Below are 27,484 nucleotides of genomic sequence, written 5' to 3'. Positions count from 1 at the left end.
CGTGTCCTCTGCCCGCGCCCCTCCCAGGCGGTGCAGGCGTTCCCATCAGCCCCACCCGGGCTCCTGCAGTCAGCCTCCCTGCGCAGCCATCAGGCCCCGCCGGCCAGGCTCACCTGTCCCCACCCTGGACATCTTTGGGCTCCCCCGGGCCCTGTCCTGTTTGCACGAATCACCCTCTCTCCCCTGGACTTCTCAGCCAAGCTACTGGAAACATCAATTTAAAAAGTCACCAGATGAGATCATTCTCTGAACCCTGGACCGGAGCCTCCTGCCTCCTGCCCGGCTTCCCGCACAACAGCCGGCTCTGCAGTGTGTGAGCAATCACACTGCCCAGACTGCCCAGCCTGGACAGACACGGTGACCCTGCAGGAGGTGACCGGGCGCTGGCTCTCTCCTGCCTCCATGTCACCGGGGCCAGCGGCCCCTGGCCCACTGTCCTTGCTGTCTTCACAGCCCAGGCCTGGCAGGAGTGTTGTCCTCACCTCTGTGCGGGTGGGGAAGCTCAGGCCCAGGCCCCAGGCCCCAGGCCCGAGGCCCGAGTGGGTGTTGCCAGGGCTGGAGCCGGCTCTTCTGAAGCTCCTCCTGCCCCGTGTCGACCTGGGTGGGGAGTGAGGGCAGCACTGTGGTCCTCAGGGTGCAGCATGGCAGCACCAGGCACACAGCATTACCTGGTGCCCCGGACCAGCCCGAGTCCCGACCCCCAGACCTGTGAACATGGGAACTTACAGGTAAAAGGAACGTCACACACGTGTTAAGACTCTTGAGATGGGCAGATGGCCCTGGGGGACGGTTATGCTGTGGAGCCCAGTAATCACAGGGTCCTTACAGCGGGAGGCGGGGGGAGCGGGAGGGGGAGGGGAAGAGGAGAGGGGAGAGGGGGCTCAATGTGACGGAAGGAGGCCTGACAGGGTGGTGACACACAGTACAACATGCAGATGATGTGTTGTAAGACTGTACACCTGAAACCTATACAATTGCATTAACCAATGTCACCCCAATCGATGCAATAAAAATAAATTGTTTTAAAAGAGGGAGGCAGCCCTGGCTAGAGTGGTTAGAGCAGGGGTCCTCAAACTTTTTAAACAGGGGGCCAGTTCCCTGTCCCTCAGACCGTTGGAGGGCCGGACTATAGTTTAAAAAAAAAAACTATGAACAAATTCTTGTGCACACTGCACATATCTTATTTTGAAGTAAAAAAACAAAACGGGAACAAATACAGTATTTGTATTTGCATGTGGCCCGCGGGCCGTAGTTTGAGGACCCCTGGGTTAGAGCATCGGCTCGCAGACCTAAAGGTCACGGGTTGGATTCCCAGTCAAGGGCACATACCTGGGTTCGCATACCTGGGTTGCAGGTGCAGGAGGCAACCAATCAATGTGTCTCTCTGGCATTGATGTTCCTCTCTCTCTCTCTCTCTCTCTCTCTCTCTCTCCTCCTTCCCTTCCACTCTCTCTAAAACAGCGGTTCTCAACCTGTGGGTCGTGACTCCTTTGGCAGTCGAACGACCCTTTCCCAGGGGTCGCCTAAGACCATCCTGCATATCAGATATCCTATCTAATAAAGAGGTAATATGCAAATTGACCCTCACACCCTCACAAGATGGCTGCCTACGACCAGGCTGGCAGGGGGGTTAGTGAGGGACGACCAAACGACTGAACAGCAGGCTGTGTGGGGCGACCAGGCTGGCGGAGGGAGCAGTTGGGGGTGACCAGGCTGGCAGGGGGATGGTAAGAGGCAACCAGGACAGTGGGGGGGCAATTATGAGTGACCAGGCTGGTGTGTGGGGGTGCAGTTGGAGGCAACCAGGCCAGCAGTGGGGGGCAGTTGGGGGTGATCAGGCTATCGGGGGCTGCGGGGGGGGGCAGTTAGGGGTGAACAGGAAGTCAAGCAGGTGAGTGATGAGGAGCCAGTGGTCCAGGATTGTGAGAGGGATGCCTGGGATCGGGCCTAAACTGGCAGTCAGACATCCCCCAAGGGGTCCAGGATTGGAGAGGGGGCAGGCTGGGCTGAGGGGGACCCCCCCTGCATGAATTTCATGCACTGGGCCTCTAGTTTACATTATGATTCATAACAGTAGCAACATTACGGTTATGAAGTAGCAACGAAAATAATTTTATGGTTGGGTCACAGCGTGAGGAACTGTATTTAAAGGGCCGGAAGGTTGAGAACCACTGCTCTAAAAGATCAATGGAAAACAATATCCTGGGAGTTAGGAGGCTCAGAGGCTGAGAGAGGATGGAAGATGGGAGCAGGGCTCGGAGTCATGTGGGGCCCGGCCCGAGGGATGCAGGTAGCCCTGAGAGGCTGAAGAGGCAAGGCCATGGTCTTCCCTGAACCCCCAGAGGAACACCCCCCCCCCCGCCCCGAACTGTGAAAGAATGAACGGGCTCTAACTCTGTGCGCGGTCACTTGTCACAGTGGTTACTTGTCACAGTGGCCACAGGACACTCATGTACCTGCTGACCCCACTCAGGAGGTGCTCCGAGGGTGAGTCAAGACTCAGAGGCGGCGGCAGAGGGGTCCCCGACATTGGGTGCGCAGCCCTGGCGGAAGGAGGGGGTGAGGGCAGCCCAGGTTGCTGATAGGTGACCCCTGCTCCTCAGGTCAGCATCTGGACAGACAGACCCGGCATGACATGGGAACCAGCCAAAGATCAGGCCTCCACGTGGGTGGGCAGGGCAGGCAGCTGTTCAAGGTGAACATGCTTCACCAGCTGGGAGAGACTGGCCAGCGGGGCAGGTCCCCATTAAAGTGGGGGTCCAGGGGCCGTGAAGTGGGGTGCAGTGTGGTCAGGAGAAAGCCCTCCCAGGCCCCTCGGGAAGGACGGCCTATCCCTGAGCCCCAGCCCTGCTGCATAGGGTGGGGTAGCTGTGGAGGTTCAGATACCCCGCCCCCCACTGTGCCCCTCGGGGTGGGCAGGGCCAGGGCAGGGACAACGGCAAGAGCTATTTTTGCTTATGCTGCTGCGGCTGCTGCAAAGAAGCATCAATCATTGATGCTCTCGAGTCCCTGCTGCCTGGAGAGGCGGAGAGCCCGGTCCGGGTGGGTGGGGGGTTGGGTGGGGGCTCTGCCCAGAGGCAGGCCTGCAGAGATGTGGCTGGAGCCCCAGCTCCTCGCCCTGCCTCCAACAGTGCCCTGCACCCCATCCCAGCACCCAGGTGCCCAACCCTGGGAGGCTGCAGGCCTGGACCCCCGACCTCAGGGGGACAGCGATTCCTGAGCCACGCCCAGATGCTGTGGCCGTCTGAAGTGGGGCATCTGTCCCCAGAGGGGGACGCTGGGACAGGCTGCAGCTGAGAATGATGACGGCAGCTCCTGGCAGCACAGGGCTCTGCGGCAGGCAGGTGGCCAGGCCTCGGCCGGGGGTCGGGCCCTGGGATCCTGAGGCCAGGCTGGGCTTCCAGGGCCCTGCAGGCGGGAGGAGGGGTGGGAGGGGCAGGGAGCGGTCCAGCAGGAGGAGCCAGGGCCTGTCAGGCTGGCCTGGGGGCAGTAGCCAACTTCTGGGCAGTCTCCCTCTGCACACTGTGGGGTGCACTGCCCGTGGAGCCAGGGCCTGGCAGGGATAAAATGGGGCCCACATGGCCCTAGGCCAGTGATGGTGAACCTTTTGAGCTCAGCGTGTCAGCATTTTGAGAAACCCTAACTTAACTCTGGTGCCGTGTCACATATAGAAATTTTTTGATGTTTGCAACCATAGTAAAACAAAGACATATTTTTGATATTTATTTTATATATTTAAATGCCATTTAACAAAGAAAAATCAACCAAAAAAATGAGTTCACATGTCACCTCTGACACGCGTGTCATAGGTTCACCATCACTGGGCTAGGGGGTTCTGGGGGTGAGCACAGCAGGTGGTGTACGCCTCTGCTTCAGAGCAGGCAGGAGAGGGGCAGGGGCAGCCCTGGGGCGGGGGTCCCTGTCCCCAATCCTGAATCTGGGGTCCCAGGGACCACCCAACTGCATAGGGGCCAGCAGTGCCTGGCTCAGCCCCTTCTTCGGTGCTCAGGCCAGGCAGCCCCAGCCTCTCACCAGCCGCCCCCCTCTCCGCCCCGGAGCTGCTGGGCGTGCATCCTGCTTGACAATCAGGATGTGCCACTTGGTCACCTGGAGTGAGGCTGCTTCATTTGGGTGGGGGCCCAGGGTCCCCACAACTTCACCAGGGTCACATGCCAGTGAGGACACAGAGCTGTGCCCCAAGGACTCCTAAGACTGCCCGTGTCCCCCGGCACCCACAGCCAGACGGGCGGGCTGAGACCCCCGACAGACTTGCACAGACGCCGGACTTGACTCACTGCGAGCAGAGCAAGGCAGGTCTCCGGGGAGGCGGGGGCAGGGTCTCCGGCCCAGGGCTGCTGCCCAGCCTGAGAGAAGACACCACGGCAGGAGGGGTGAGACCGTGCCCGTGTCCCCTCCTGAAGGACAGGCTGTGCCCATCAAACCATGGGCTGGAGACGCAGGAGGCTGCCAGGGCCTCTTCCCGGCAGTGAAGCCGCGTCGGTCCGACCCGCCGCTGGAAGGCTGCCCGGCTGCGGCCGGCTGCCGGGAACTGGAGTCTGAGTCATGCAGCAGCGGCTCACCTGGGCCCTGGGCCCTGTGCATCCAGGGAGCCAGGACACTGTGCACCTGCGTGTGCGTGCGAGCCGTGCATGTGTGTGCCTGTGTGTGTGCACACACGTGTGTCCCATCCCAGCAGGTGGGCCGGGGTGGGTGCATGTGTGTGAGTGCGTGTGCCTGTCTCTGAGTGCAGGGGCCCTGTCCAAGCAGATCTGTACCTTGGACATTGGGCCGAGGGTATTGGGCCGTGTGTGTGTGTGTGTGTGTGTGTGTGTGTGTGTGTTTCAAGGCTGTGTGTCGAGTGGCCCTCTGTTGCAGCCTGGCCTGCAAGTAAAGGGGGCTGCGTGTCCATCTGTCCGTCCCTGCACCAGCCGGCAGCCCCGCCAATGCCCCTCCTTGGAGCTGTGCTCTCCTGGGTCTGTTCTGCCCCCCTCCCGCCTCCCACCCCCACCCCAGCAGGACTTGCCCTCCAAGGTGCCCGGCACAGCCTGAGCCTCCTCACCCCCGACTCCCATGGAAACAACTCTCCGGGGCTCCCCACTCGATGGCCACTTCCCCAGGGGAGCCTCCCTCTGCATAGCACCCCTGGCCCCCAACTGTCCTGCTGCCCTCACCAGCTCCCCTCCCCCCCGACACCCCTCCTCCCATCGCCCACCCGCTCCTCCTCCCCCCCCCCCCCCGCCCGGAGGTCTCCGACTTCCAGCAGTTGCCCCAGGCACCCCCCACCCAACGGGGTGGTCTTTCCTCAGCCCCCACTGCCCCGCCCACGGGCCTGCGGGCGGGTGAACCAGCCTCGGGTCACCGTCCTCTGCGCACACACTGCTCTGCTGCCTCTGTTCCCGCTCTCCGGAGGGCGTGGCCTAGACTGTCCGCCCCGGAGACCATCGGCCCAGGGCCTTCCAGGACCCCCCCCCCCCCACGGCCTCCAGGGGGGGTCAGATCCCGAGTCACAGCCCCCTCCCTGCAGCCCCCCAGGGCGCCCACACCCAGCCGGTGACGACAATGCCCGTCTCTGGACGAGGCGCTAAGACTGCGGCTCACGGTCGACCCCTCCCTGGCAGGGTCCAAAGTCACCTCTCCGGACCGGAAAGTGGGGCCGGGGGCGCCAGGCAGGGCCCAGCCAGGGGCGGGCGGGGTCCAGCCAGAGGTCCGAAGTGGGCGGGGCGGACATGGGGGCGTGGCCTCGAGGCGGGGCCTGCCGGGCCCTCCCCTGGTAGAAGCGGATAGTGGGCGTGGTCTGAGCAACAGGGGCGGGGCCTTTCCGGGCCCTCTCCTGGTGGGTGCGGGTAGTGGGCGTGGTCTGGGCAACAGGGGGCGGGGCCTGTGCCCCCGCAGCCAATGGGCTGAATGAGGCCGGCGGCACGGCCCCCACTCGCTCGCAGTGTCTGGGCGCGGGCTGGGCGGGCCGGGGCGGGCCGGGGCGGGCCGGGGCGGGGTCCGGGTGGTGGCGGGGTCGGGGGCGCGGGCTGGGTCCGCAGTCCGAGGCCGGCAGTCAGCGGCAGCGCGGAGCAGCGGAGCCTGAGCGCGGCGCCCGCCCCGCCCCGGGCCGCCGGCGCCCGGATCCGGACCAGCGACTGAACGGAGGGCCGCCGCCGGCCCGCCCCGCCCGGCCGCCGCGATGTGCGACTGCTTCCACATGGTGCTGCCCACCTGGCCCGGAGCCCCCGGCAGCGGTGCGCCTCCTCCCGCCTGCAGCCCGCTCCCCGGGGCGGGTGGGTCCGCGCTGGGTGCGCTGCCGGCGGGGGTGAGGGGGCCTCGGGGACCGGCCCGCGGTGCCGCGCGCGTCCGTGCGTCTCGGGAGCCTCTCGGTCTCTGCCTGCCTCCTCCCGGGCCTCGCCTGTTACCCGGGCCTCTGTCCCCGCCTCCCATCGCTCACCTGCCTCTCCCGGTCGCCCCTTCATCTTACGCTGTGGCTCCTGCCCCTGTCCCTGTCCCTCACTGTCCACCTCTCTCCCTGCCGCGGTCCCCCTGCTGTCCCCTCTGGGAGGTGGTCTTGTCCCTAGAGATGCCGCACGTGTGAGTGGGGCGCAGGGCCGTGGCCACCAGCCCTGCGGTCGAACACGTTTTGGGGGTGAGCAAGATTTAGGGCTGTTGGTCTCGGTCCAGGACTGCCCGGCTGGCGGGGCTGGGTCCATGGTGTGGCTACTATGCGGCCGGGCCCCTGGGCGGTGGCGGCGGTGGCAGGAATGGACCTGAAGTCTGGGGTTTGGTGAGGGACCTGAGGGGGTCAGAGGTCAGGCCTTAGTGCTAGGCGAGGGGAGGGGGGTGTTGTGCCTCGGGCCTGGGGATGACCGCCAGGTGCTCTCTGTCCCCGTCTGCCAGGCCTGGCCCTCAGCGTCTTGCAGGGAGGGTGGGGCGGAGGCTGTCCTCCCGGCCTCGGGTCAGGGATGCGGGTCAGGGATGCGGGTCAGGGCTGCGGCAGCCTGGCCACGCCCGGACACCTGGCCCGCTGCCGGTGGGGGCTGGGCTCAGCGGCTTCGGTGCAGGCTGGACCCCCCTCCTGGGGAGAGCAGATCAATGAGGGAGATGGCGCTGCCGGTGCCGGGGACGGGGTGCTCCTGGCCTGGGCACACCCTCCAGCCACAGTGAGACCTGCCGTGGCCCCCCTGCCCCCCATTTGTCTGATGATACCGAGGCCCAGCTGACCTCCTGTGTGGGCCTCCCTCACCCAAATGGGAGCCGGCCGGAGACTGACGGCCACTGTGGGTCCACAGCCCCCAGCCCCCGCCCCCTCCCCCAGGGCTGGCCCTGGCCCATGTCCCTGGGATCCAGCACATCCCAGGGAGAGCAGAGGGGCCTGAAGGACGGGGGGTGTCGCTCTGCCTCAGCCCAGAGGCCGCCCCAGGCTGCAGGCTCGAGGGTCCATCTCGCCGGCCTCCTGCCTCTCAGAGGCCTGGGCCCCTCCCCATTGGAGGCCCTCATTCTCTGCTTGATTTTGGTGGTTCCCTGGCCTCCTGGCGTCCAGCTAGGCGTCCGCTCTCAGGGATGGAGGTCAGTGCCTCTGGCGGGCAGTGGTGGGAGACCTGCTGCATCAGAGCCGGGGGGTGTGTGTGTGTGAGTGTGTGTGCCCAGCACACAGGTCTCGCCCCTGCGTAGGAGGCGGAGCCTGCATCCCTGATAAGGCCCCAGGGGCTTGGTCCAGGCCTTTTCCAGCTGAGATGCCTCCCTGGCAGGCTCCGAGGGACCACACGCCCTGGTCTCTCCACCCACCCAAGCCTGCCCCCTGCACCAGCCAGGCAGGGCGGGTCTGCACCCCTATCCAATGTCTAGGGGGAGAGAGCCATGTCCCGTCCAGCCTGCGTGTAAAGGCTGCCCCCTGGTGGCTGTGCAGGGAACACACCCAGCCTCCCTGCACCAGACCAGGTCCAGCTCCCTCCCCACACCCCGAACCGCCCTCCCAGGTGACCCTTCCCTCTTCCAGAATGTCCCGTGCCACCCCCACCCCCATGCAAGACCCCGAATCCTTCACCTGCGATGGCTCCAGTGGTCACATCCCTTCCTATCCCGGGGCCACGGGTTCCTTCCTGAGGCACAGCAGGGCGTGGGCAGCTGGGCTGATCGGGAGCCTCTGACCTCCGGCCCGGGACCGGCCTTACACCTGAGAGCCCTGGCTTGGCCTGAGCCTGTACCGGAGAAGCTCCCACCAGGGCCAGGGAGGCCAGTGCTGACCATGCCGGGGCTGGGGGGCTCTGGGAATGCCAAGGCCTCCCCAAGGGCAGGGCAGTGCTGGCCCCCCCACCCCCTAGGCCCCGTCCTCCTGCACAGCCCAGGACTGAAGGGGCTGGAGGGGCTGGAGGGACTGGGGGGACTGGAGGGACTGGGGGGACTGGAGGGACTGAAGGGACTGGAGGGACTGGGGGGACTGGAGGGACTGGGGGGACTGGGGGGACTGGGGGGACTGGAGGGACTGGAGGGACTGGAGGGACTGGGGGGACTGGGGGGACTGGAGGGACTGGGGGGACTGGGGGGACTGGGGGGACTGGAGGGACTGGGGGGACTGGGGGGACTGGGGGGACTGGAGGGACTGGGGGGACTGGGGGGACTGGAGGGACTGGGGGGACTGGGGGGACTGGGGGGACTGGAGGGACTGGGGGGACTGGGGGGACTGGAGGGACTGGGGGGACTGGGGGGACTGGAGGGGCTGGGGGGGCTGGGGGGACTGGAGGGACTGGGGGGACTGGGGGGACTGGGGGGACTGGAGGGACTGGGGGGGCTGGGGGGACTGGGGGGGCTGGGGGGACTGGGGGGGACTGGGGGGACTGGAGGGACTGGGGGGACTGGGGGGACTGGGGGGACTGGAGGGGCTGGGGGGACTGGGGGGACTGGGGGGACTGGAGGGACTGGGGGGGCTGGGGGGACTGGAGGGACTGGGGGGACTGGGGGGACTGGGGGGACTGGGGGGACTGGAGGGGCTGGGGGGGCTGGGGGGGCTGGGGGGACTGGGGGGACTGGAGGGACTGGGGGGACTGGGGGGACTGGGGGGACTGGATCTTGCATCTGTGAACAGGAGTGACCACAGCTGCCACGTCCAAGGTCAGGCAGAGCCTGGCAGCCGGGCAGGCAGCCTTTGCGCCGTCCACACTAGTGCAGGGCTGTGTCCCCATTTTGCAGATGGGGACACTGAGGCTAGGAGCAGCGTGGAGGCTCTCTGGCCTCTGCAGGGCCCGGAGCGGCCATGTCGCATGCTTTACGCGGTGACGAATGACTGGTGCCGGCTCAGCCCCGCCCCACCGGGCAGGGGTGGGCGTGGAGGAGGAGGCAGGCGAGGTCATCTTGGCCCAGGTGCCAACCCTCCCGACCCCTTCATGAGACGGACTCTCAAAGCCACTGCTGGGGATGGCTGTGCCCCTGACAGCGCCCCTGGGTCTGGGACAGCTCGGCGCGCGCCCCAAGTCCTGGGAAAGGGGCTCCACAGGTCCAGTGCCCAGAGGCCCCGCCTCCCCTGGGCACTTAAGCAGCGTGTGCCCCCCCACCTGGGCCCATGGTGTGTGGACCTGCGGCAGGAATGCCCTTGTGGCCTTGTCTCCCTCGGTCCCAGCTCTTCTGTCCTGGACCAGCCAGGAGCCGCCTCTTCCAGGAAGGCCTCCTGACTGCTGGGTCCACCCGCGCTCATTCAGGCTCTGACCCTCTCTGCCTCCTTCCGGGGCAGCTGGAGGACCCGCCCCAGGACTCAGCCTTTGTTGAAGGCCCCTGTGTTTTAGGTTTGGCCTGGGGTGAGCCACCGGCAGGTGGGGTGAGGCAGTGGCCATCTGGGGGCCCTGCCACCCACTTCAGGGCTGAAAACCCAGACCTTCGCAGCTTGGTCCTCTGCCTGGGAGGAGGCGGACCCTGCGCTCAGAGCTCATGTGAGGGGGTCTGTCTGCCTTCCAAGGGGAGGGCCGGGGACGTGGAGGTCATGCAGCAGAGGGAGTCAGGCAGCCTCAGGGGCAGGAGCAGTCAGGGAGGGCTCCTCGGAGGAAGGCTGTCAGACGGGGACAGCGCACGTGCAGGAGGCCTGGGGAGTGTTGGCTGGGGGAGCAGCAAGTGGCCAACAGGGTGGGGGTTCAGGGGAGCGGGCGGGGGCCAGGCTGTCAGGAGGGAGGGCTCTTTTGAGGGCACCAGGACACTCCAAAGGGTTTCAGGGCGGGTCCTGGGGGGGGGCGGGGAGGCTGGACAAGAAGATGGGGGGCTGAGGGCTGAGAGGGGAGCTGGGGTGAGCCCAGAGCGGTCTGGGTGTGCACCCGGGGAGAACAGCTGCCTCCCTGACCCCCACCCACATCTCCACTCCAAGGCAGCTGCCACCTGTGGGGGTCAGAGCCTTGGGGGCGTCTCTGCCAGCCCCCCCCCCCCCCCCAGCCCCTGCCGGCACCTCCAGGGCTCCCTGCGTTTTTCTTTTTTTGGAAGCCCAGGGGCCGGGAGCCAAAGGCCTGCCCCGCTGGGATGAATATTTAATGGCAGAAGCACTTTCTAAAATGGAAAAGTGGACCTGGGCCCACAGCTGGGAGGTGGGGTGGGGCGGAGGCAGCCCCCCTGTGCCCCCCTCCCACGGCTGGTCCCTGCCCCTCAGGAGCCGCAGGAGCCCCTGCTGCCCCGGGGCCCACGGGAGGGCGGCCTCGCAGGCTCATGGGGGGGGGGGGGGCGCTGGGGTGGACCCGCCTGGAGCTGCTGAGTCCTGGGGAGGGTCCTCCAGCCGCATCCGGCCTGGCCCGGGGTCGGGGGTGGGGTGGGGGGCTGTCCACGGCTGAGAGCACAGCGAGGCTCGAGGGAGGCTGGCGGGGCCTCACGGGGCCTCGCCTTCCCGCGGGCACAGCGGGTGGGGGGCGGCTCAGCCCACTGGCCTCTGGGGAGCTGCGCGGTGCGTCCGACCACGTCCCCTGGAATCTGCCCTCCCGCCGCCCTCGGCCCCGCCGGACCCTCCTTTCCCAAGAGCTGCCGGCCTTGCTGGACCCTCGGGGGCGGGCCGAGGGCGGCCTCACGGGGCCAGGCTGGAGGACCCTCCAGGGCGGCCCCTTCCCAGCAGGCCTTGCTCCTGGGTGGCGCCCGCACCCGAGGGCGCCTCGTGACACATCCCCTGAGAATGGCACGCTCGGTCCCGGCCGACGTGCCAGCTGATTCACTATCAGCTGCCCCTGGCCCTGCCCTCCCGCCTGCAGCCGCCTTCCAGGGGACTCTGCAGGGGCCACCGCGGGCACAGGCCGGGCAGGGGGCTCAGGCCCACGCGCTGCAGCTCCGAGCCTGCCTGCCAGGACGGTCGCGGGGGGGCCAGGGGTCGGGCAGGGCCTGCTCAGCGCCCTTCCCTGCTGGGGGCCAGGCACGGCCCTGCAGGACTGGAGCCAGCTGGGGCAGCTGTGAGGGCTGCCCCTTGGCTTGAGCCTCACGGTGGTCTTGACCCTGAGCCCCGTGCTCCCAGCCAGACCCTCCCTCCCTCCCTGCCCAGGGTTCCCGGCCCGTGCGGCCCGAGTCCTGCCACCACCCACCCCCTGTCGGTCCATCTGGGAGCCACAGTGCACGGCCCGGCCGCCTGGCTGCTGGTGCTGCCCCGGGGGGTGGGGTCCGGGGTGGGGGTGGGGGGTCCCGTCCAAGCTGGGAGGGCGCTTCAGGCCCAGCCGGGGGCATGAGCAAAGGCCTGAGGCAGGGCCTGTGGTGGGGGGACCGAGCCTGGGGGGTCAGGGAGGGCCCAGCCCGCAGGCCCCAGAGCAGAAGGGCTGGAGGTGCCGCCCTCGGCTTCCCAGGTGGGGGCCTGACCAAGGCGACCCCATGGTGCAGGGCCTGAGGTCAAGGAGGCTGTGGGGTTCAGGAGACGGGGCCCCAGGCTGAGGAGGGGGTGCGGCGACCCTGCCCCCTGCCAGCCCCTCCTGCTCCTAGCTAGGCTCAGCCTCCGCCACCGAGACAGCCAGCGCCCCGACCGGCCCCGGGGGGCGGTGAGGGTTTGTGGGGCGTCGGGCTGTAAACAAGGAGCTCCCAGGTGAGAGCGTGCGGCCGTGGGAGGGAGGGGTGGCCTCACCGGCGGCAGGCCTGGCTGCTGTCCTCTCTCCCCGGCAGTAAAGTTGTTTGTGGCTGTTAAGGTTTGAGGGGCGGAGGCGGCCAGGAGGGGCCCGGCTGGCACACCCCAGGGCCTCTGGCCCTTCTGCCCACCTGGGCTCCCTGCGCGGGGGCTGGAGCTTTCTCGGGGAGCCCTCGGAGGAGCCAGGGCCCTTCTCTGTCCGGCGCCCCACCTCCCACTGCTCCCGGCTCCTTGCCCGGGGGGGGGGGGGGCCCTCTCCAGCAGCCGCTTTTGTGCCTGGGGGCCCGGCTGTCAGGGCCCCAGCCTGCAGCCACCACTGCCCTCCCTGACCACTCGCTGCCCCCAGCCCGCTGCCGCCTGCTGCGACCTGCGTGGGATGCAGCGCCCCAGCCAGCGGCCCCCCTGCAGGCCCCGGGGCGAGGGCGGACGGCCTGGTGCAGCAGATGCTGGAGCGCACGGCGTGTGCCGGCCTGCCCGGGCCTGCACCTGCCGGCCTGCCGGGGCTCCCGGAGCTGGGAGGAGCCCTCACCGGGTGTGGGCTGGTCCCCGAGGACGGCAGGGGGAGGTGACAGAGGTGGCAGGCCAGGCGGTCGGACCTCTGGGGAGCTGGGGACCTGGGGTCTTCGGCCGGCGGGCGTGTGGGGGTGTGGGGGTGTGGATTCCCAGCCACCACTTCTCGGCAGATGACTGGGTGGGGGTGTGAAGCTGCTGGTCCCCTGGTGCCTGCTCTCCCGCCGCCTCCCAGAGCTCCGAGTGGCAGGGCCTGCTGAGCGTGGGCTGAGAGGGCCTGGGGTCCGGCTGCCCTCTGGGGGCACAGGCAGGCCACGGCCACTCCCCCCAGGTCCCGCGGGTGGGCTGGCCCAGCCCTGTCTGGCCTCGGTGGCCCGGCTGCTGCAGGGCTGGCCTGACGGGCAGGGGTCTCCGCAGCCTGAGGCCCCAGATGGAGCAGGATCGTGCCCGTCTCGGCCCCTCCAGGAAGGGCACCGACTGGGAGGCTGAGGCAGGGGGCTGCGTGCGGCCTGTCCGAGGGTCCCATCTGACACCCGAGTCTGTCCGAGGCAGGCGTGGGCCGGCCGGGCCGGGCAGAACTGGCCTGGCTTGGGCGGGGCCGTGGGTGCGGTGACTCAGACATCCCCACGCCGGGCGGCGGTGTTTCCTTCCCCAGTCAGCTGCTCGGGCTGGGGGGGCTGGGGGAGGGGCGGCCCCCTCCCTCTGGTGGGGCTCTGGGCCAGCCTGGGAGGAGGCCTGAGGGAGGGGCATCGCAGGGAGGGGCCCAGGAGGGCAGCTGGGCGAGCCACGGGCTGGGGATCTCACTCCTGGGCGAGCTGAGAGGACGTGGGCTTGGTAAGTGGCTGCAGCTGTGCCCCGTCCCCCCTGCCCCCCCCCGCCCCTGCCCCTGCCCCTGCCCCTCCCAGGACCTGCATGGCACCTGCAGGTCTGTGGGGCCCGGCGGGGGGCAGAGCTGGGCTGCACACTCCCTGCCCCCTGCCCTGCCCCCCTGCTGTTGGAGGGGCTTCCCCCAAGTTGGCCCATGTGACCTGGGGGGGCTCCTGAACTTGTTTGGCATCTGGGGCCCCTAGAGTTTGTGGAGGGCGTTCAGGCAGCCGCCCGCTTACTTAAAGGGGACAGGTGGGCCTGGGGCCAAGGGGTCAGCCACTGTCAGGGGCCGCCCTGTGCTGGGCACCTGGGGGCTGGCCTCTCAGCCCCGAGAGAAAAGCAGGCTCTGCCCCCGGGGCCCCTCTGGGGTGGCCACGCCTTTGGCTGTTGGGCCCGTGGAGTTGGGGGCTGCCTCAGTCTCCCCAGTTACTGCAGGAGATGCGCTGAGCCCTGAGCCCACCGGCTGCCCCTCTCAGTCCCCGAAACTCGGCTGCGCCCTTGGGCTGGGCAGGGCCCAGCTCGGTCCAGGAGATCTGCCCGCTCCTCCCTTCTTCCTGCATCACTCCCTGCTCCAGCACTTATTATGCACCTACTGCGTGCCTGGCTCTGGCGCTGGGTGAGCAGAGTGGGGGACCAGGGAGCTGGCAGTGGCCGGAAGGGGTGGCAGGTGGCCGGGTGGGTCTGTGAGTTGGCAGAGGAAACAGTGTGAGAAGCTCAGGGGTGAGGGGAGAGCTCGGAAGGTTGGGGTGCAGGCGCAGCAGTGCGGGCGGCCGTGTGGCTTGGGGGGCCCTGAGCCTCGCTGACCAGGAGGTAGCAGGGAGCTTTGAGGGGTGCTGTGGAAAGGGTGTCCTGTGACCCCTGATGGGGTGGCTGACCTGCTGAGGGCTGGTGGGGAGGCGTGAGCCCCCCCAGATCTCGGAGACCCAGGCTGGTCCCGGCCCCCCTGGAGCCAGGGGGCACAGCCGGAGCCCGGCCTCCTGGCCACAGTTATCTCGAGAGTCTGGCGGTCTCATGACCGGTCAGCTGAGCCCAGCACTGTCCTCGTGCAGCTCCAGGGCGAGGGGGCTGTGTCCTGGGGGAGCCTACGGGGGCGTGGGGTCACTCCCACCTCTGCCCGGCTCGTGCACCGGAGCTTGAAGCAGGGTCCTAGGCCCAAACACACTAGTCCACCCCTCTCCCCCCCTGACCTCCCCGCCCCCCACGACCTCTCAGGCCACCATCTGGGGGCCCCATGGCAGCTCTCCTCCCAGCAGGTCTCAGGCCCCACCGTTGCCCGGGGAACATGCAAACGCGCCCACCACACCTGGCCCCACCTGGAGGCCTGTGCTGGGCCAGTGGCTGTTTGGATGCAAACTGGGGTTTGGTTTCAGCACCATTGCCGCCCACGGGACTCCCACTGGGCATGGCCCCTCCAGGTCCCCTCTCCCTCCCGCAGGCCTGTGCTCTGCCACTTCCTGGCACGCCCCCTCCCCCAAATTCCAATTCCTGGGACTGCAGCTTTCGGGATGAAGGGGTACCCCCTCCATGCACCCCAAGTCCAGGGCCTCCTCCCTGGAGTGTTTAAGGCCTGATCTGGTGGCGTTTGAAGCTGCAGAGGGTTGGGGCGGGGCCCTGAGCCAGGAGGAGGGGGAGGGGCATGTCACCTGCAGGTCCCCCCTGTGAAGTGGGGCTCTGGTGCCCTTATAATCGTCATCACTATCTGAGGGGACTGCGGGCCGGGCCTCTCCTGTCTTCGGGCTGCGGGTGGGGCCTGGCCCGGTCAGGCCGCTGATGGGACGCCCGCGCTGGGGGGAGGGGGGGTGCCCTCAGGACAGGACGGCAGCGAGATGCTCGGGGCCTGGGCGCCCTCCTGGTCCCTCCGCCGGGCCTGTGGGGCCTGGCACCTGCCTTGCCAGGCAGCCAGCATTTCCTCCTTCCTGGTGGTGCCCCTGGGCAGCCGGGCTCTCCCTCGGGCTCGCAGAGGGACCCAGAGCTGGAACTGCAGCCTGGCAACCCCCACACTGCCCCCAGCCTGCTCCTGGCCCCCCGGCGAGGGCTCGGTGGAGGGCTCCCTGCCAGCGAGGGGTGGCTGTGCGGGAGGACCGGACCTGCCTGGGGCAGGACCCTCCCACCTCGGCTTCCCAGCCGGGGTGTGCCCGCCTCCAGCTGTCAGCACCGTCCTCCCGGCCCTAGCGCCCACGATGCCCCCTGGAGCCGGTTTGGGGCACAGCTTCTCAGGGGCCCTCCCACCGCGGTGCCCCTGCACAGGGCACCCCCCGCACGGCGCCCAGCCCGAGCCCCGCTCTCCGGGGCCACCCCCTGCCTGGTCCCAGGGCCTTTCCCAGATCCGTGCCAGCGCCGCCCCCTCGGGCACGGACGCGCCTGCCGGCTGCCTGCCCAGGAGGGCGTCTCGGCCTTGTTTTGTTGTGACTCAGAGTCAGGCTGCGCTGGGGAGGGGGGCGGGTTTCTGGGCTGCGGGCGCTCCCTGCCCACCCTCCGCTGGGCCCCTGTGCCCTGGCCCCGGCAGGACCTTCCACTGTCCAGCCCAGCGGCCCCCCTGCTGGCCGGCCCCGGGCAGGCGGCTTCCCCTCGGCCTCAGTTTCCCCACCGCCTGCCCACACTCACTCACTGTGGGGGTGGGTGAGGGTCTGGAAGGGAAACCACCGCCCGAGAGAGTGGGATCGGCTGTGGGGGGGGGGGGGGGGAGCGGGCTCCGCAGGATGGGGTCCGGTTCCCACCCCTCCCCCCACAAGGCCAGAATCGGGGTCCAGGACGCGCTCTGCTCCCCGAGCTCCCCCCTCCCCATTGCTCCCCCCCTACCCCCCATCACCCCTATCCCCCTCCCCCGGCCCAGTGCTCCTGGGTGGCCGGGGTGGCCCTGGGACATTTCCAGGGAAATCAAGGCTCAGAGAGGGGACAGGCTCCCTCAGGGTCACACAGCAAATTGGCCAGAGAGCAGCTGCCAAACTCACCCTCCCCCAGCACCGGCTTCCCATCTGCTCTGGAGGGACCCCCTCCCCGCCGCTGCCTCCCCCCCACAATCTCCAGCGGCGGGTGCTCAGGGCGGTGGGAGCTTCGCTATTTCTCCCCCGGAGTGGAGGGAAGTGGGTCGGGTTTGGGGGCTGAGTCAGCACAGACCATTGTCTTCCCGGCAGGTGGCCAGCGTCCCCCTAGGGCTGCGTCCAGTTCCTCTGAACGTTCAGTTTTATTGGCATCACGTCCCGGTTTCCGCATTTCACTCGCAGGGAGCGGGGAATGTTTTTCTGGAAACCAGCCCCTTTGGCTCGGCGCCGTGTTGCCAAACTTCATCCACACGCCCGGGCACCGTTCGTCCGCGTGCCTTGCCAGGACGTTCCACGGGACAAAACCCACCACTGTTTTCTTTCTTATTTTTTTTAATTTTTTTTTAGTGGGAAATGTTTAAAATCTTTATTGTTCAGATTATTACATTGGTTCCTCTTTTTTCCCCCCATAGCTCCCCTCCACTCAGTTCCCGCCCCACCCTCTGCCCTCACCCCCCACTGTCCTCATCCATAGGTGCACGATTTTTGTCCAGTCTCTTCCCACACCCCCACACCCCTTTCCCCCCGAGAATAGTCAGTCCACTCCCTTTCTATGTCCCTGATTCTATTATATTCACCAGTTTATTCTGTTCATCAGATTATTTATTCGCTTGATTTTTAGATTCACTTGTTGATAGATGTGTATTTGCTGTTCATAATTTGTATCTTTACCTTTTTCTTCTTCTTCCTCTTCTTAAAGGATACCTTTCAGAATTTCGTATAATACTGGTTTGGTGGTGATGAACTCCTTTAGCTTTTCCTTGTCTGTGAAGCTCTTTATCTGACCTTCAATTCTGAATGATAGCTTTGCTGGATAAAGTAATCTTGGTTGTAGGTTCTTGCTATTCATCACTTTGAATATTTCTTGCCACTCCCTTCTGGCCTGCAAAGTTTCTGTTGAGAAATCAGCTGACAGTCATATGGGTATTCCCTTGTAGGTAACCGACTGTTTTTCTCTTGCTGCTTTTAAGATTCTCTCTTTGTCTTGCCGAAACCAGTTTGGCTCAGTGGATAGAGTGTCAGCCTGCGGACTGAAGGGTCCCAGGTTAGATTCCGGTCAAGGGCATGTACCTTGGGTTTCGGGCACATCCCCAGTGGGGAGTGTGCAGGAGGCAGCTGATCGATGTTTCTCTCTCATCGATGTTTCTATCTCTCTCCTTTTCTCTCTGTAAAAAATCAATAAAATATATTTTTAAAAAAACTTAAAAAAAAAAAAGATTCTCTCTTTGTCTTTTGCTCTTGGCATTTTAATGATGATGTGTCTTGGTGTGGTCCTCTTTGGATTCCTTTTGTTTGGGGTTCTCTGCGCTTCCTGGACTTGTAAGTCTATTTCTTTCACCAGGTGGGGGTAGTTTTCTGTCATTATTTCTTCAAATAGGTTTTCAATATCTTGCTGTCTCTCTTCTTCTGGCACCCCCATAATTCGGATGTTGGTGCGCTTGAAGTTGTCCCAGAGGCTCCTTACACTATCTTCATACTTTTGGATTCTTTTTTCTTTTTGCTTTTCCGGTTGGGTATTTTTTGCTTCTTCATATTTCAAATCTTTGACTGGATTCTTGGGATCCTCTTGTCTGCTGTTGGATCTCTGTATATTATTCTTTATTTCAGTCAGTGTATGCTTAATTTCTACTTGGTCCTTTTTCATATCTTCAAAGATCTCACTAAATTTATCGGCGGTTTCTAGAAAATTCTTGAAAAACCTTATAACCGTGGTTTTGAACTCTATATCCAGTAGTTTGCTTTCCTCCATTTCTGTCATTTGTGTCCTGTTTCTTTGTCTCCGCATTTTGTCAGCTTCCTTGTGTTGATAGAGTGGTTTTCTGTGCTAGGTGTCCTACAGGGCCCAGTGGCTCAGCCTCCCCAGTTACCTGAGGTGGACACTCTTGGTGCATCCCCTTGTGGGCTTTGTGCACAGTCTTGTTGTAGTTAAGCCTTGATTGTTGTAGGTATCACTGGGAGGAATTGACCTCCAGGCCAATTGGCTGTGAGGATCAGCTGTGTCTACAGTGGGAGAACTTCTGTGCTGGAGACACCCTTCTGGGGCAAGACTTGCTTCAGTGGGGCTTTGGTGCTCACTGAGTCTGCCCCCTGAGTGTGTCCCTTATGGATCTGAGGAGTTGTAATCTGGATGGTCCTACTCTGACCACTGGGTACACTGGCTCTTGGATCTCTAAGAAGGTGCTAATTTAGCCTCTGCCTGAGGCTACCCAGCAGGAGCTATGGAGAGATCTGCAGATTCCTCTTCTTTGTTTGCGGTTTGCAGGTGCCCAGATGAGGCCCAGCTGTGAAGCAGTGCAAGCTGCTGTGGGGCCTTGGGCCTTCTTTTGGATGTTCTGGGTCTCTCTGACCCAGCTGCAGTTTGTTAGGTAATTTTAGATTGTTAGGCATTCATATGCAAAAGCCTCTGTGCACAGCTTGGGTGGGGCGGGGTCTCAGGGAATCAACAGGGCAGAGCAAGCAGCTATGGCTGATCCTCAGCCCTGCCCTAAGAGGCCCCGGGTCTCAGTGTCCCAGCAGTAACCACTGCAAGCACCTCTGAGAAACCCGCCCTCAAGTTCCGCCCGATGCCAGACAGTCCAGTTTCTCCCCGTATGAGTCTGGGTCCCCAGAGACTCGCCCGGAACTGGAGTTCAGAGCAGTTGGGAGCTTGAGACTCCCTCCCGATTGAAAAAGACAGCCGTGTCCTCAGTTGCCCGCCCTTTCCGCGTGCGCCTCCGTACCTCTGCACTTTACTTCCGCACCTCCTGAGTCTCAGTGTGCTTTTCTCTTTCCTTCTAGTTGTAGAATTTCCACTCGGCCAGCCTTCCTGTGGTTCTGGATGATGTCCGTTTTGTCTTTTAGTTGTAGTTTTGAAGTGGTTGTGCAAGGCAGCAATTTCCAGTGTTTACCTATGCCGCCATCTTGGTTTCTCCTCCCTTTCTTATTTTCTAAAAAGATTTTTTAAAATTGCTTTTTAGAGAGAGAATAAGGGGCGGGGGGGAGACTGGTCACTGTCTCTGTGGGTCTGTGTCCTGACTGGGAATCGAACTGTGACCTCCTGGCTCCTAGGTCTGAGCCACCTGGCTGGACTCGCTCTCCTGGTGATGGACGTGGCGCCCCTGGTGCCTGGCACTGACCGGGTGCCGGGGGCCGCGTTGGGGGCCGTCTGTTAGAGGCCGCCGGCTCCTCCAGTGCGGGGGAGGGGGGGCGGTCCCCCGGCATGCAGTGGAGGACGGGCGTGTCCTGAGGACAAGGGTGCTGGGCCCCTCCTGGGTCAGCTGACCCCTCCCGCCCCCCCGCCCCCATGGCTGCCCCCTGGACTTCCCTGTGAGTCGCTAGCCCAGTGTTTTCCTGCCCGTTTTTCAGTTGCGCCGGCGTCTCTCCCTTTGGGGTGCAGCTCCCTGTGCACTGGGGGGGGGCTGCCTGGCAAACTGTCGTGTCTCTTCGCCCAGGGACGGCTTGACCTTTCACCCCCCCCCCCCCCCCAGGTGCCCTTTGACTAACAGAAGCTCTTTTCGGCGTCCGGTGGCTTTTCGGGCCACGCGGGTCCTGGTTGAGGGCTGTTTCCCTCACCCAGGTCGTTTCCTTCGTCTTGGGAAGTTTGGTTTTTGCGTTTGCTGTTGTTAATCCTCACCCAAGGCTATTTCCCACTGATATTAGAGAAAGTGGAAGGGAGGGGAGAGGGAGAGACAGACATGATGGGAGAGAAACATGGATGGGTTGCCTCCTGCATGCGCCCCGACCAGGGCCTGGGCTGGGGAGGAGCCTGCAACCGAGGTCCGTGCCCTTGACCGGAATGGGACCTGGGGCCCTTGTGTCCGAGGGCCGGGCTCTACCCACTGAGCCACCGGCCAGGGCCTGGATTGTTAAACCGCCCGCTCGGCTCTGCCCCTCCCAGGCAGCGCACACTTCCTGCGGCCGATGTGGGGGCGCCAGGAGCATGTTTCCATTTGGGTGCCAGGGGCTCCCGGCTACGGAAGGGCCTGCTGTCTGTCTGTCTGTCTGTCTGCTCCTGGGAGTTTGGTCCGTTCCCTTGGTCTGAATTTGCAGTTGCCTGGTGACTGCCGATGCCGACTGCGTCTGGTCTTGTGCTATTGGTGCATATTTGGGATGTGTCTGTTCAAACCTTTGCCCATTCCCCCCCCCACGCAATATATTTGTATTGATTTCGGAGAGGAAGGGAGAGGGAGAGAGAGTTGGAAACATCAATGATGAGAGAGAATCATGGATCGGCTGCCTCCTGCATGCCCCCCCCACCCCCCCCTGCCGCCCAGGGATGGAGCCCACAACCCGGGCCTGTGCCCTGACGGGGAATCTCACCGTGACCTCCTGGTTCCTAGGTTGAGTCTTAACCACTGGGCAACACAGGCCGGGCTCTTTTGCCCATGTTTAATGGCGTGTCTTGTCTTTTTCTGTCCTGCTGTGGTTCCGGTGCCAGTCCTTTGTCAGACACATGCGTTGCTTTTTCATTTCCTGAAGAATTTCCACCCTGGTCGGGTATCTCAGTGGTTAGAGCGTCGTCCCCCAAAGCCAAGGTTGCGGGTTCGATCCCTGATCAGGGCACGTAGGGGAGTCAGCCAATGAATGCATGGGTGGGTGGAGTAACAAACTGATGCCTCTCTCTCTCCCCACTTCTTCCCTTCTCGAAAATCAATCAACCAAAAAAAACAAACAAACCCAAAACTTTACAAAAAGGATGCCTCTCCAGACCAGAGGTGCTTCCCTAAGCCGGAACGTGCTTAACCCGCTTTCTCTTACGAGTCACGCCTCTGTGTCCCGCTGGCGGCCCCACACTCCTCCCGGGCCTCCTGCCTGGTTTGTAGCCTTCGGCCGCACTTAGCTCCGTGACTCCTGTAAATTCATTCCCATGTGTGATGTCAGGTAAAGGCCCGGGTTCCCCCCAAACACATATCCTGTCGACCCGGCACCGCTGTGGGGAAGCGATTGTTTCTCTTTTGAAATAACTTGCCTGCCTGTCAGAAGCCGGCTGAGCACCCGGAGCGTGGTCTACGCAGGACTTTCTGTCTGTCTACACCGCACGGCCTCAGCCCCACTGGGCGCCAGAGAAACACCTCGGTGGCTTAAATCATTTTGCACTTATTGAGACTTTTTAAAAATATGTCTTTATTGATGAGAGAGAGAGAGAGAGAGAGAGAGAGAGAGAGGGACATCAGTTGGCTGCCTCCCGCAGGCCTGGCTAGGATTCCAACCAGCGACCTTTTGGCTCGTGGGACGATGCTCAACCAACCGACAGGCCAGCCGGGGCTGGGACATTGTCAATGAGCCGCATGCAGCCGTCCTGGCGACGGACCCAGGTGCCCTTCGCGAGAGCGCGCGTGTCAGGCAGCATGGTCCCGGCGCCCGAGGCTGAGGACGGGCGGACCTGCGCTGTGTTCGCACCTGCGCGGGGTCACAGGCTGCCGTCCCTGAGCGAGTGGGCCCCATCCCTGAGCGGGGTGAGCCCCCCGCGGGGGACAGTGGACCTGCCTGTTTGTCCCCCCGTTTTCCCATCCATGTTCTAGACTCTGGGGGCAGGTGTCCACGGATCAGGTGCAGGTTGGAGGTGTGACCGCCGCTGCCCACGCTGGGCACGGCCATGGGACGCCCTCTCCTGCCCCATCCTTAGACCGCCTGCTGTCCCCCAGCCCTGCCCCTCGAGGGGCCGCTCCGCCCGTGGCCTCTGCTTGTCCCCCCACGCGGGCCATTCGCCCCCGGGAGCTCCCGAGGCTGCAGACTAACAGTTCATTATGTTTTCTGGTGAATTACCCCCGATTTATCATTATGAAGGACAATTCTCCATTGCACTACACATATATATATTTCTTTGGTTTTATTTTTTTATTTTTTATTCTTGTTTTTCCTTTGGTTTCACTTTAAAACTGCACATATATATATGTTCAGTTCTAGCATACAGCTAGGTCTCATCTGACAATCTCTACCTTTTGTCTTAAATTTTAAACCCCCTTATATTTGAGGGAATTGTTGATATGGTTGGTTTAAATCCTACTGTCCTGCTAATTGCTCTCTATTTCTTTTTTTAAAAATATATTTTATTGATTTTTGACAGAGAGGAAGGGAGAGGGACAGAGAGTTTAGAAACATCGATGAGAGAAACACAGATCAGCTGCCTCCTGCACACTCCCCACTGGGGATGTGCCCGCAACCAAGGTACATGCCCTTGACTGGAATCAAACCTGGGACCCCTGAGTCCGCAGGCTGATGCTCTATCCACTGAGCCAAACCGGCTAGGGCATTGCCCTCTATTTCATCCCATCCATTCTCCGCTCCTCTTTCCGTACCTGGTTTTTAGGATTAATTAGATATATTTATGTACATAATCACACAATAATACACATAATATGCATACATCATGTATATTTATATGTAACATGTTATTAGTATTCCATTTTATTTCCACTATTAGCCTCTTTTCTAATGGGCTTATAGTTTGCATGATGTATTTATTAAATTTTTTTGTTAATCCTCACCCAAGGATATTTTTCCATTACTTTTTACAGAGAGAGGGAGGGAGAGAGTGAGAGAAACATCGATGTGAGAGAGACACATCGATGGGCTGCCTCCCACACGCACCCCCACCTGGGCCGGGGATCGAGCCTGCAACCCAGGAAGGTGCCCTTGACCGGAATCGACCCCGAGGCCCCTGGGTTCGAGGGCTGACGCTCGAACCAATGAGCACCCCGGCCAGGGCTCCTGGCATCCCGCTCTGCTGTCCAGTCCCCGCAGGGAATTTCTGACTCCAGGCTGTCGGCCGGGTGTTCTGTTTTTTATAATGTGTCTCTTTACGGCCGCCTTCCTTCCCGGAGGCCGTCTATTTCCCAGTCATCCTCTAAACATGCTTTCCTCTAGCTTTTTGGACAATTTTATTCATTTTTTCCAGGTTTCCAGTTTGTTCTCGATCATTGTATTTTATTTTAAATCTTTACTGTTGGAAATATTACACAGGCCGTCCTCTTCCCCCTTAACCTCTGCCAGCCGCGCCCGTCCCTGTCCCCCGCTCCCCGGACAGGTGTGTGCAGTTGCTCTGAAGCCTGTGCTCCTGGGAGTCAGGCCCGTCCCTGCTCTGCTCCTGGCCGAGGCCTCTGCCCGCCATGGAGTTTCTGTCCAACGCTGGCCTCGCTGGCTACACCCTGTGCTGCTCGGCTTCTGCTGGGGCTGGGATTGGTTTGTTCAGTCACTTTCTTGGAGAAACCTGTGAAGTCTGTGGCTTTGTCTGAGCTCCCCGCTTCTGGCTCCCTGCCCGCCCGTGGCCGTGGGCCCTCCCCCGCCCGCCTGTGATCTCGGACTCAGCGTCCAGGACGGGGCAACACCACCTGGATGTGCACCTGCTCCCCGGGCCCCACCGCCAGGTGCCCGCCTGCCCGCCCCCCCTCCCCCGGCTCCACTGACCCAGCCTCTCTCCGCAGTGTCTGGACGGCAGCTGCAGCCCGAGGATCCGGACGCGGACACCGAGGACCGCTCTGTACGTGAGGCCCCGGGGACGCCCTCCGCACCCCTTCCCTGGGCCTGGCAGGGCCGCGGCTGAGGGTAACCTAACCCCCCCCACCCAGGTGACTGAAGGGCCCCTGGAGGAGATCATCCGGCCCCGGCCACAGGGGTCCTCGCCCGTCTACGAATGTGTGACTGAAGGTGCCGGCTTCGGACTCCAGGTGAGCGGCCGGACAGAGACCCCGGGCTGAGGGAAGGCGCCAGCGGGGCCCTGTGGCCCCTTCTCCTCCCGCTTCGCCCCGAATGGGCAGCTCACAGGCGTGTCTGCGCAGCCCCGCCGCCCCGCCCGCCACCCCCGGTCACGGCTGTGCCTGATCAGCTGCCCTCTCTGCCCCCCACCCCTCCCTTCAGCCGGTCAAGCAGGTGTGTGCACACGTGTGCTCATATGTGTGTGCACATGCATGTATGTATGCACCTGCGCACATGTGTGCATGTCTGTGCACGTGTGTGAGGAGCAGATCTCATGCTCCTGTGGGCGGCAGGGGCGGAGACAGGTGGTGCCCCAAGGTGAGGCCCTCAGCCCCCTCTGCACGCAGCCCCGCCCGGGGGTCCCCAAGTCACTCAGTCCCCGGGCCGGGCAGGAGGGTGACCCGGTATCTGTGGCCGCAGGAAGACACGCAAAGCCGGCCAGGCTCCTCCGGGCGGCGGAGGTCCTGGTGGAAGCGGGATTCCGGGGACTCGCGGACGTTCTCCAGGATGAGCCGTTCAGAGGTGGGTCTGGTGGGACCGGGGGTCTGGGAGGTGGACCCTCCCCCCCCCCAGGGCTCCAGCCAGAGGCCCAGGCAGAGCAGGAGGAGCAGTGCCGGAGCCGAAAGCTGCCCGTGGCAGGGCGTGCACCCCGTCAGGCCGGGGTCGGGGCTCCCGGGGCAGGGCCAGGCTCCCCCCAGCCTGGGCCCCTTGAAGACCAGGCTGCCGGCCAGGGACCGGGGTGCACACACCTCCCTGCTCGGCCCCATGTGGTTGAGGCTGCTGCCTGCTGCACGGGCTGCGGAAGGTGCTGGATTCTGTGGGCTCCCAGCGGGGAGGGGGCACTGCCCCTGAGGCCATCTGTCTGTCATCGGGGTCCCTGGTGGTCCTAGAGCCCCGCCGGCCGCGCCTAGGCCAGGCAGGCCGCGCCCTTTGCTGCATTTCCTTCCGAATTTGTGACCCGGGCGGGCGGCTTGAGCACCAGCGGCCTCATTGGCGACCAGAGCTCACAGCGAGTGAAGAATGAACAACATGGGGGAGGGAGGTGGGGGAGGGGGGCATGGAGGCTCTGACAGCTGGGAGCAGAAGCCCCTCCTCTTTGCTCCCCAAATCCCCTGGGGCTGGAGGGCTGTGGACGGGCTGCCCCTGAGTCCTGGCAGGTGGGAGCCGGGACAGGAGGCAGCCAGCACCCCCAGGCGGCTGCAGCTGGCTTCCTGCAAAACTGGGCCACAGCAACCCAGGCCCACCTGGCTGCCCCCCCCGTGCCCCCCCCCCGCCCTCTGCCGGTGAAGTTGGGCAGGACCTGGCCTCTCTCTCCTGGAGGAGGCAGCCCCAGCGCTGGGCCCATGGCAGGACGTGCACGCGCTCACCCAGGCCCCGGGGTGCTCTGCTCCGTCCACGCAGGAGGCGACCGAGGTGACACTGAAGACCGAGGTGGAGGCCGGCGCCAGCGGCTACAGCGTCACGGGCGGCGGGGACCAGGGCATCTTTGTCAAGCAGGTGCTGAAGGACTCCTCGGCCGCCAAGCTCTTCAGCCTGAGAGAAGGTGCCTGGTCGCCCGTCCCTGCTCCCCGGGTCCCATCAGCATGGGAGGGTCTGCGGGGGCCCGGCCAGCCCGGAACTCAGGATGTCGCCCCCGCCCTGGGCTCCCTCCCCTGTGACAGGGGGACACCTGCCCACACAGAGCTCGGTGGAGGGAAGGGCTGGGCACATGGCGACTCCCTCTTGTGCACACACCCCTGCAGGCCCCTCCGCACCCCTGCAGGCCCCTCCGCACCCCTCCACACCCCTGCAGGCCCCTCCGCACCCCTCCGCAACCCTGCAGGCCCTCCACACCCCTGCAGGCCCCTCCACACCCCTGCAGGCCCCTCCGCACCCCTCCACACCCCTGCAGGCCCCTCCGCACCCCTCCACACCCCTGCAGGCCCCTCCACACCCCTGCAGGCCCCTCCGCACCCCTGCAGGCCCCTCCGCACCCCTGCAGGCCCCTCCACACCCCTCCGCAACCCTGCAGGCCCTCCACACCCCTGCAGGCCCCTCCGCACCCCTCCACAACCGTGCAGGCCCCTCCGCACCCCTCCACACCCCTGCAGGCCCCTCCGCACCCCTCCACACCCCTGCAGGCCCCTCCGCACCCCTGCAGGCCCCTCCGCACCCCTGCAGGCCCCTCCACACCCCTGCAGGCCCCTCCGCACCCCTGCAGGCCCCTCCACACCCCTGCAGGCCCCTCCGCACCCCTCCACACCCATCCAGGCCCCTCCGCACCCCTGCAGGCCCCTCCGTCCCAGCAAGGGCGAACCTGGGGGAGCTAAGGCCATGACCCTTCTGTCTCTGTCTAGGGGATCAGCTGCTCAGCGCGACCGTCTTCTTTGACCACATTAACTACGAGGATGCTCTCAAAATACTTCAGTACTCAGAGCCGTACAAGGTCCAGTTCAAGATCAAACGGAAGCTCCCGGCCGCAGGGCCCGAGGACTGGGCCTCCAGCACCGCTCAGCGCGCTCCAAAGCACACGGGGACCCAGGTGAGCCCGCCGTGGCCCCGGGGAGGTGGGGGGGCGGGGCGGGGTGGTGGCCCTGAGCCCAGGGCCGCGGACTGCTTGTACCGGCTCCAACCGGCTCCTCTCCCTGCATTTCAGGACGAGGATGTCGCCGAGGGGAGCACAGACACACCCGTGAAGACGCTGGAGAGAGACGGGGACCAGGAGAGGCTCATCTCCAAGCCCAGGGCAGGCAGAGGCCGGCGGGCCCAGAGGGAGCGGCTGTCCTGGCCCAAATTCCAAGCCACGAAGAGCAAGCGTGGGCCCCGGAGGTCGCACAGCTCCTCCGAGGCCTACGAGCGGGGCCAGGCCCCCAATGGGTCCCCCACGAGCTCGGACACGGAGGCCCAGTTCCTGGCAGAGGAGCGGGAGCGGGAGCGGACGGCAGGGGCCGGCAGCCAGCGGAGGAGGAGGTTCCTAAACCTGAGGTTCAAGGTGGGCTCCGGGAAGGGACCATCGCCGGTGGGGCGCCGAGGCAGAGTGGCCCGAGGCGGGACTATCCAGACCCCCCACCTTGCGGAGGCAGGGTCCTGGGGTGACAGCCAACAGGACACGAGGGCTGTGGCGCAGGGCAGGAGGGAGGGCGGGGCGGCAGAGACCCCGGAGGGGCCACCTGTTGTGAGCATGGAGGGTGGAATGGGCATGGCGCCCAGACGCCGAAAGAAGACAAAGGCGGGGCAGGGCCAGGGGAAGAGTGTGCCACAGGGGACAGCTGGGGCGGGCCACGGGGAGGGAGGGAGAGGCTGGACACGGGCACTGACAGGTGATCCCTGCCAGACCCTGCTGGTCAGGCCGCCCACGGGGCCACCAGCCGAG

The 27,484-nt window shown here is 64.4% G+C and overlaps 1 protein-coding gene across 6 annotated transcripts in view; it reads left to right on the top strand.

Moving 5' to 3' along the window:
• The first annotated feature begins 6,163 nt into the window (after positions 1-6,163).
• Positions 6,164-27,484, top strand: part of AHNAK2 (AHNAK nucleoprotein 2) — a 40,887-nt gene continuing 19,566 nt past the window's right edge. For 5 of the 6 annotated variants that reach the window (XM_070411709.1, XM_070411706.1, XM_070411716.1 and 2 more), the window contains exons 1-7: positions 6,164-6,230; positions 23,862-23,917; positions 24,006-24,104; positions 24,553-24,654; positions 25,534-25,675; positions 26,469-26,653; positions 26,768-27,103. In XM_070411709.1, coding sequence (XP_070267810.1) covers positions 6,176-6,230; positions 23,862-23,917; positions 24,006-24,104; positions 24,553-24,654; positions 25,534-25,675; positions 26,469-26,653; positions 26,768-27,103 — 975 coding nt within the window. In that variant the 5' untranslated portion in view covers positions 6,164-6,175. Of the gene's footprint in view, positions 6,231-13,354; positions 13,385-23,861; positions 23,918-24,005; positions 24,105-24,552; positions 24,655-25,533; positions 25,676-26,468; positions 26,654-26,767; positions 27,104-27,484 lie in introns of those variants that run through there. The other variant, XM_070411701.1, reaches the window with a different exon arrangement.

This window comes from Myotis yumanensis, unplaced genomic scaffold (assembly GCF_028538775.1).
Source record: "Myotis yumanensis isolate MYYU_CA2020_CCGP unplaced genomic scaffold, mMyoYum1.0.hap1 SCAF_1, whole genome shotgun sequence".
Lineage (NCBI taxonomy): Eukaryota > Metazoa > Chordata > Mammalia > Chiroptera > Vespertilionidae > Myotis > Myotis yumanensis.
Note: the sequence above shows the minus strand (reverse complement) of the source record. Positions and strands in the feature narration are given on the sequence as shown.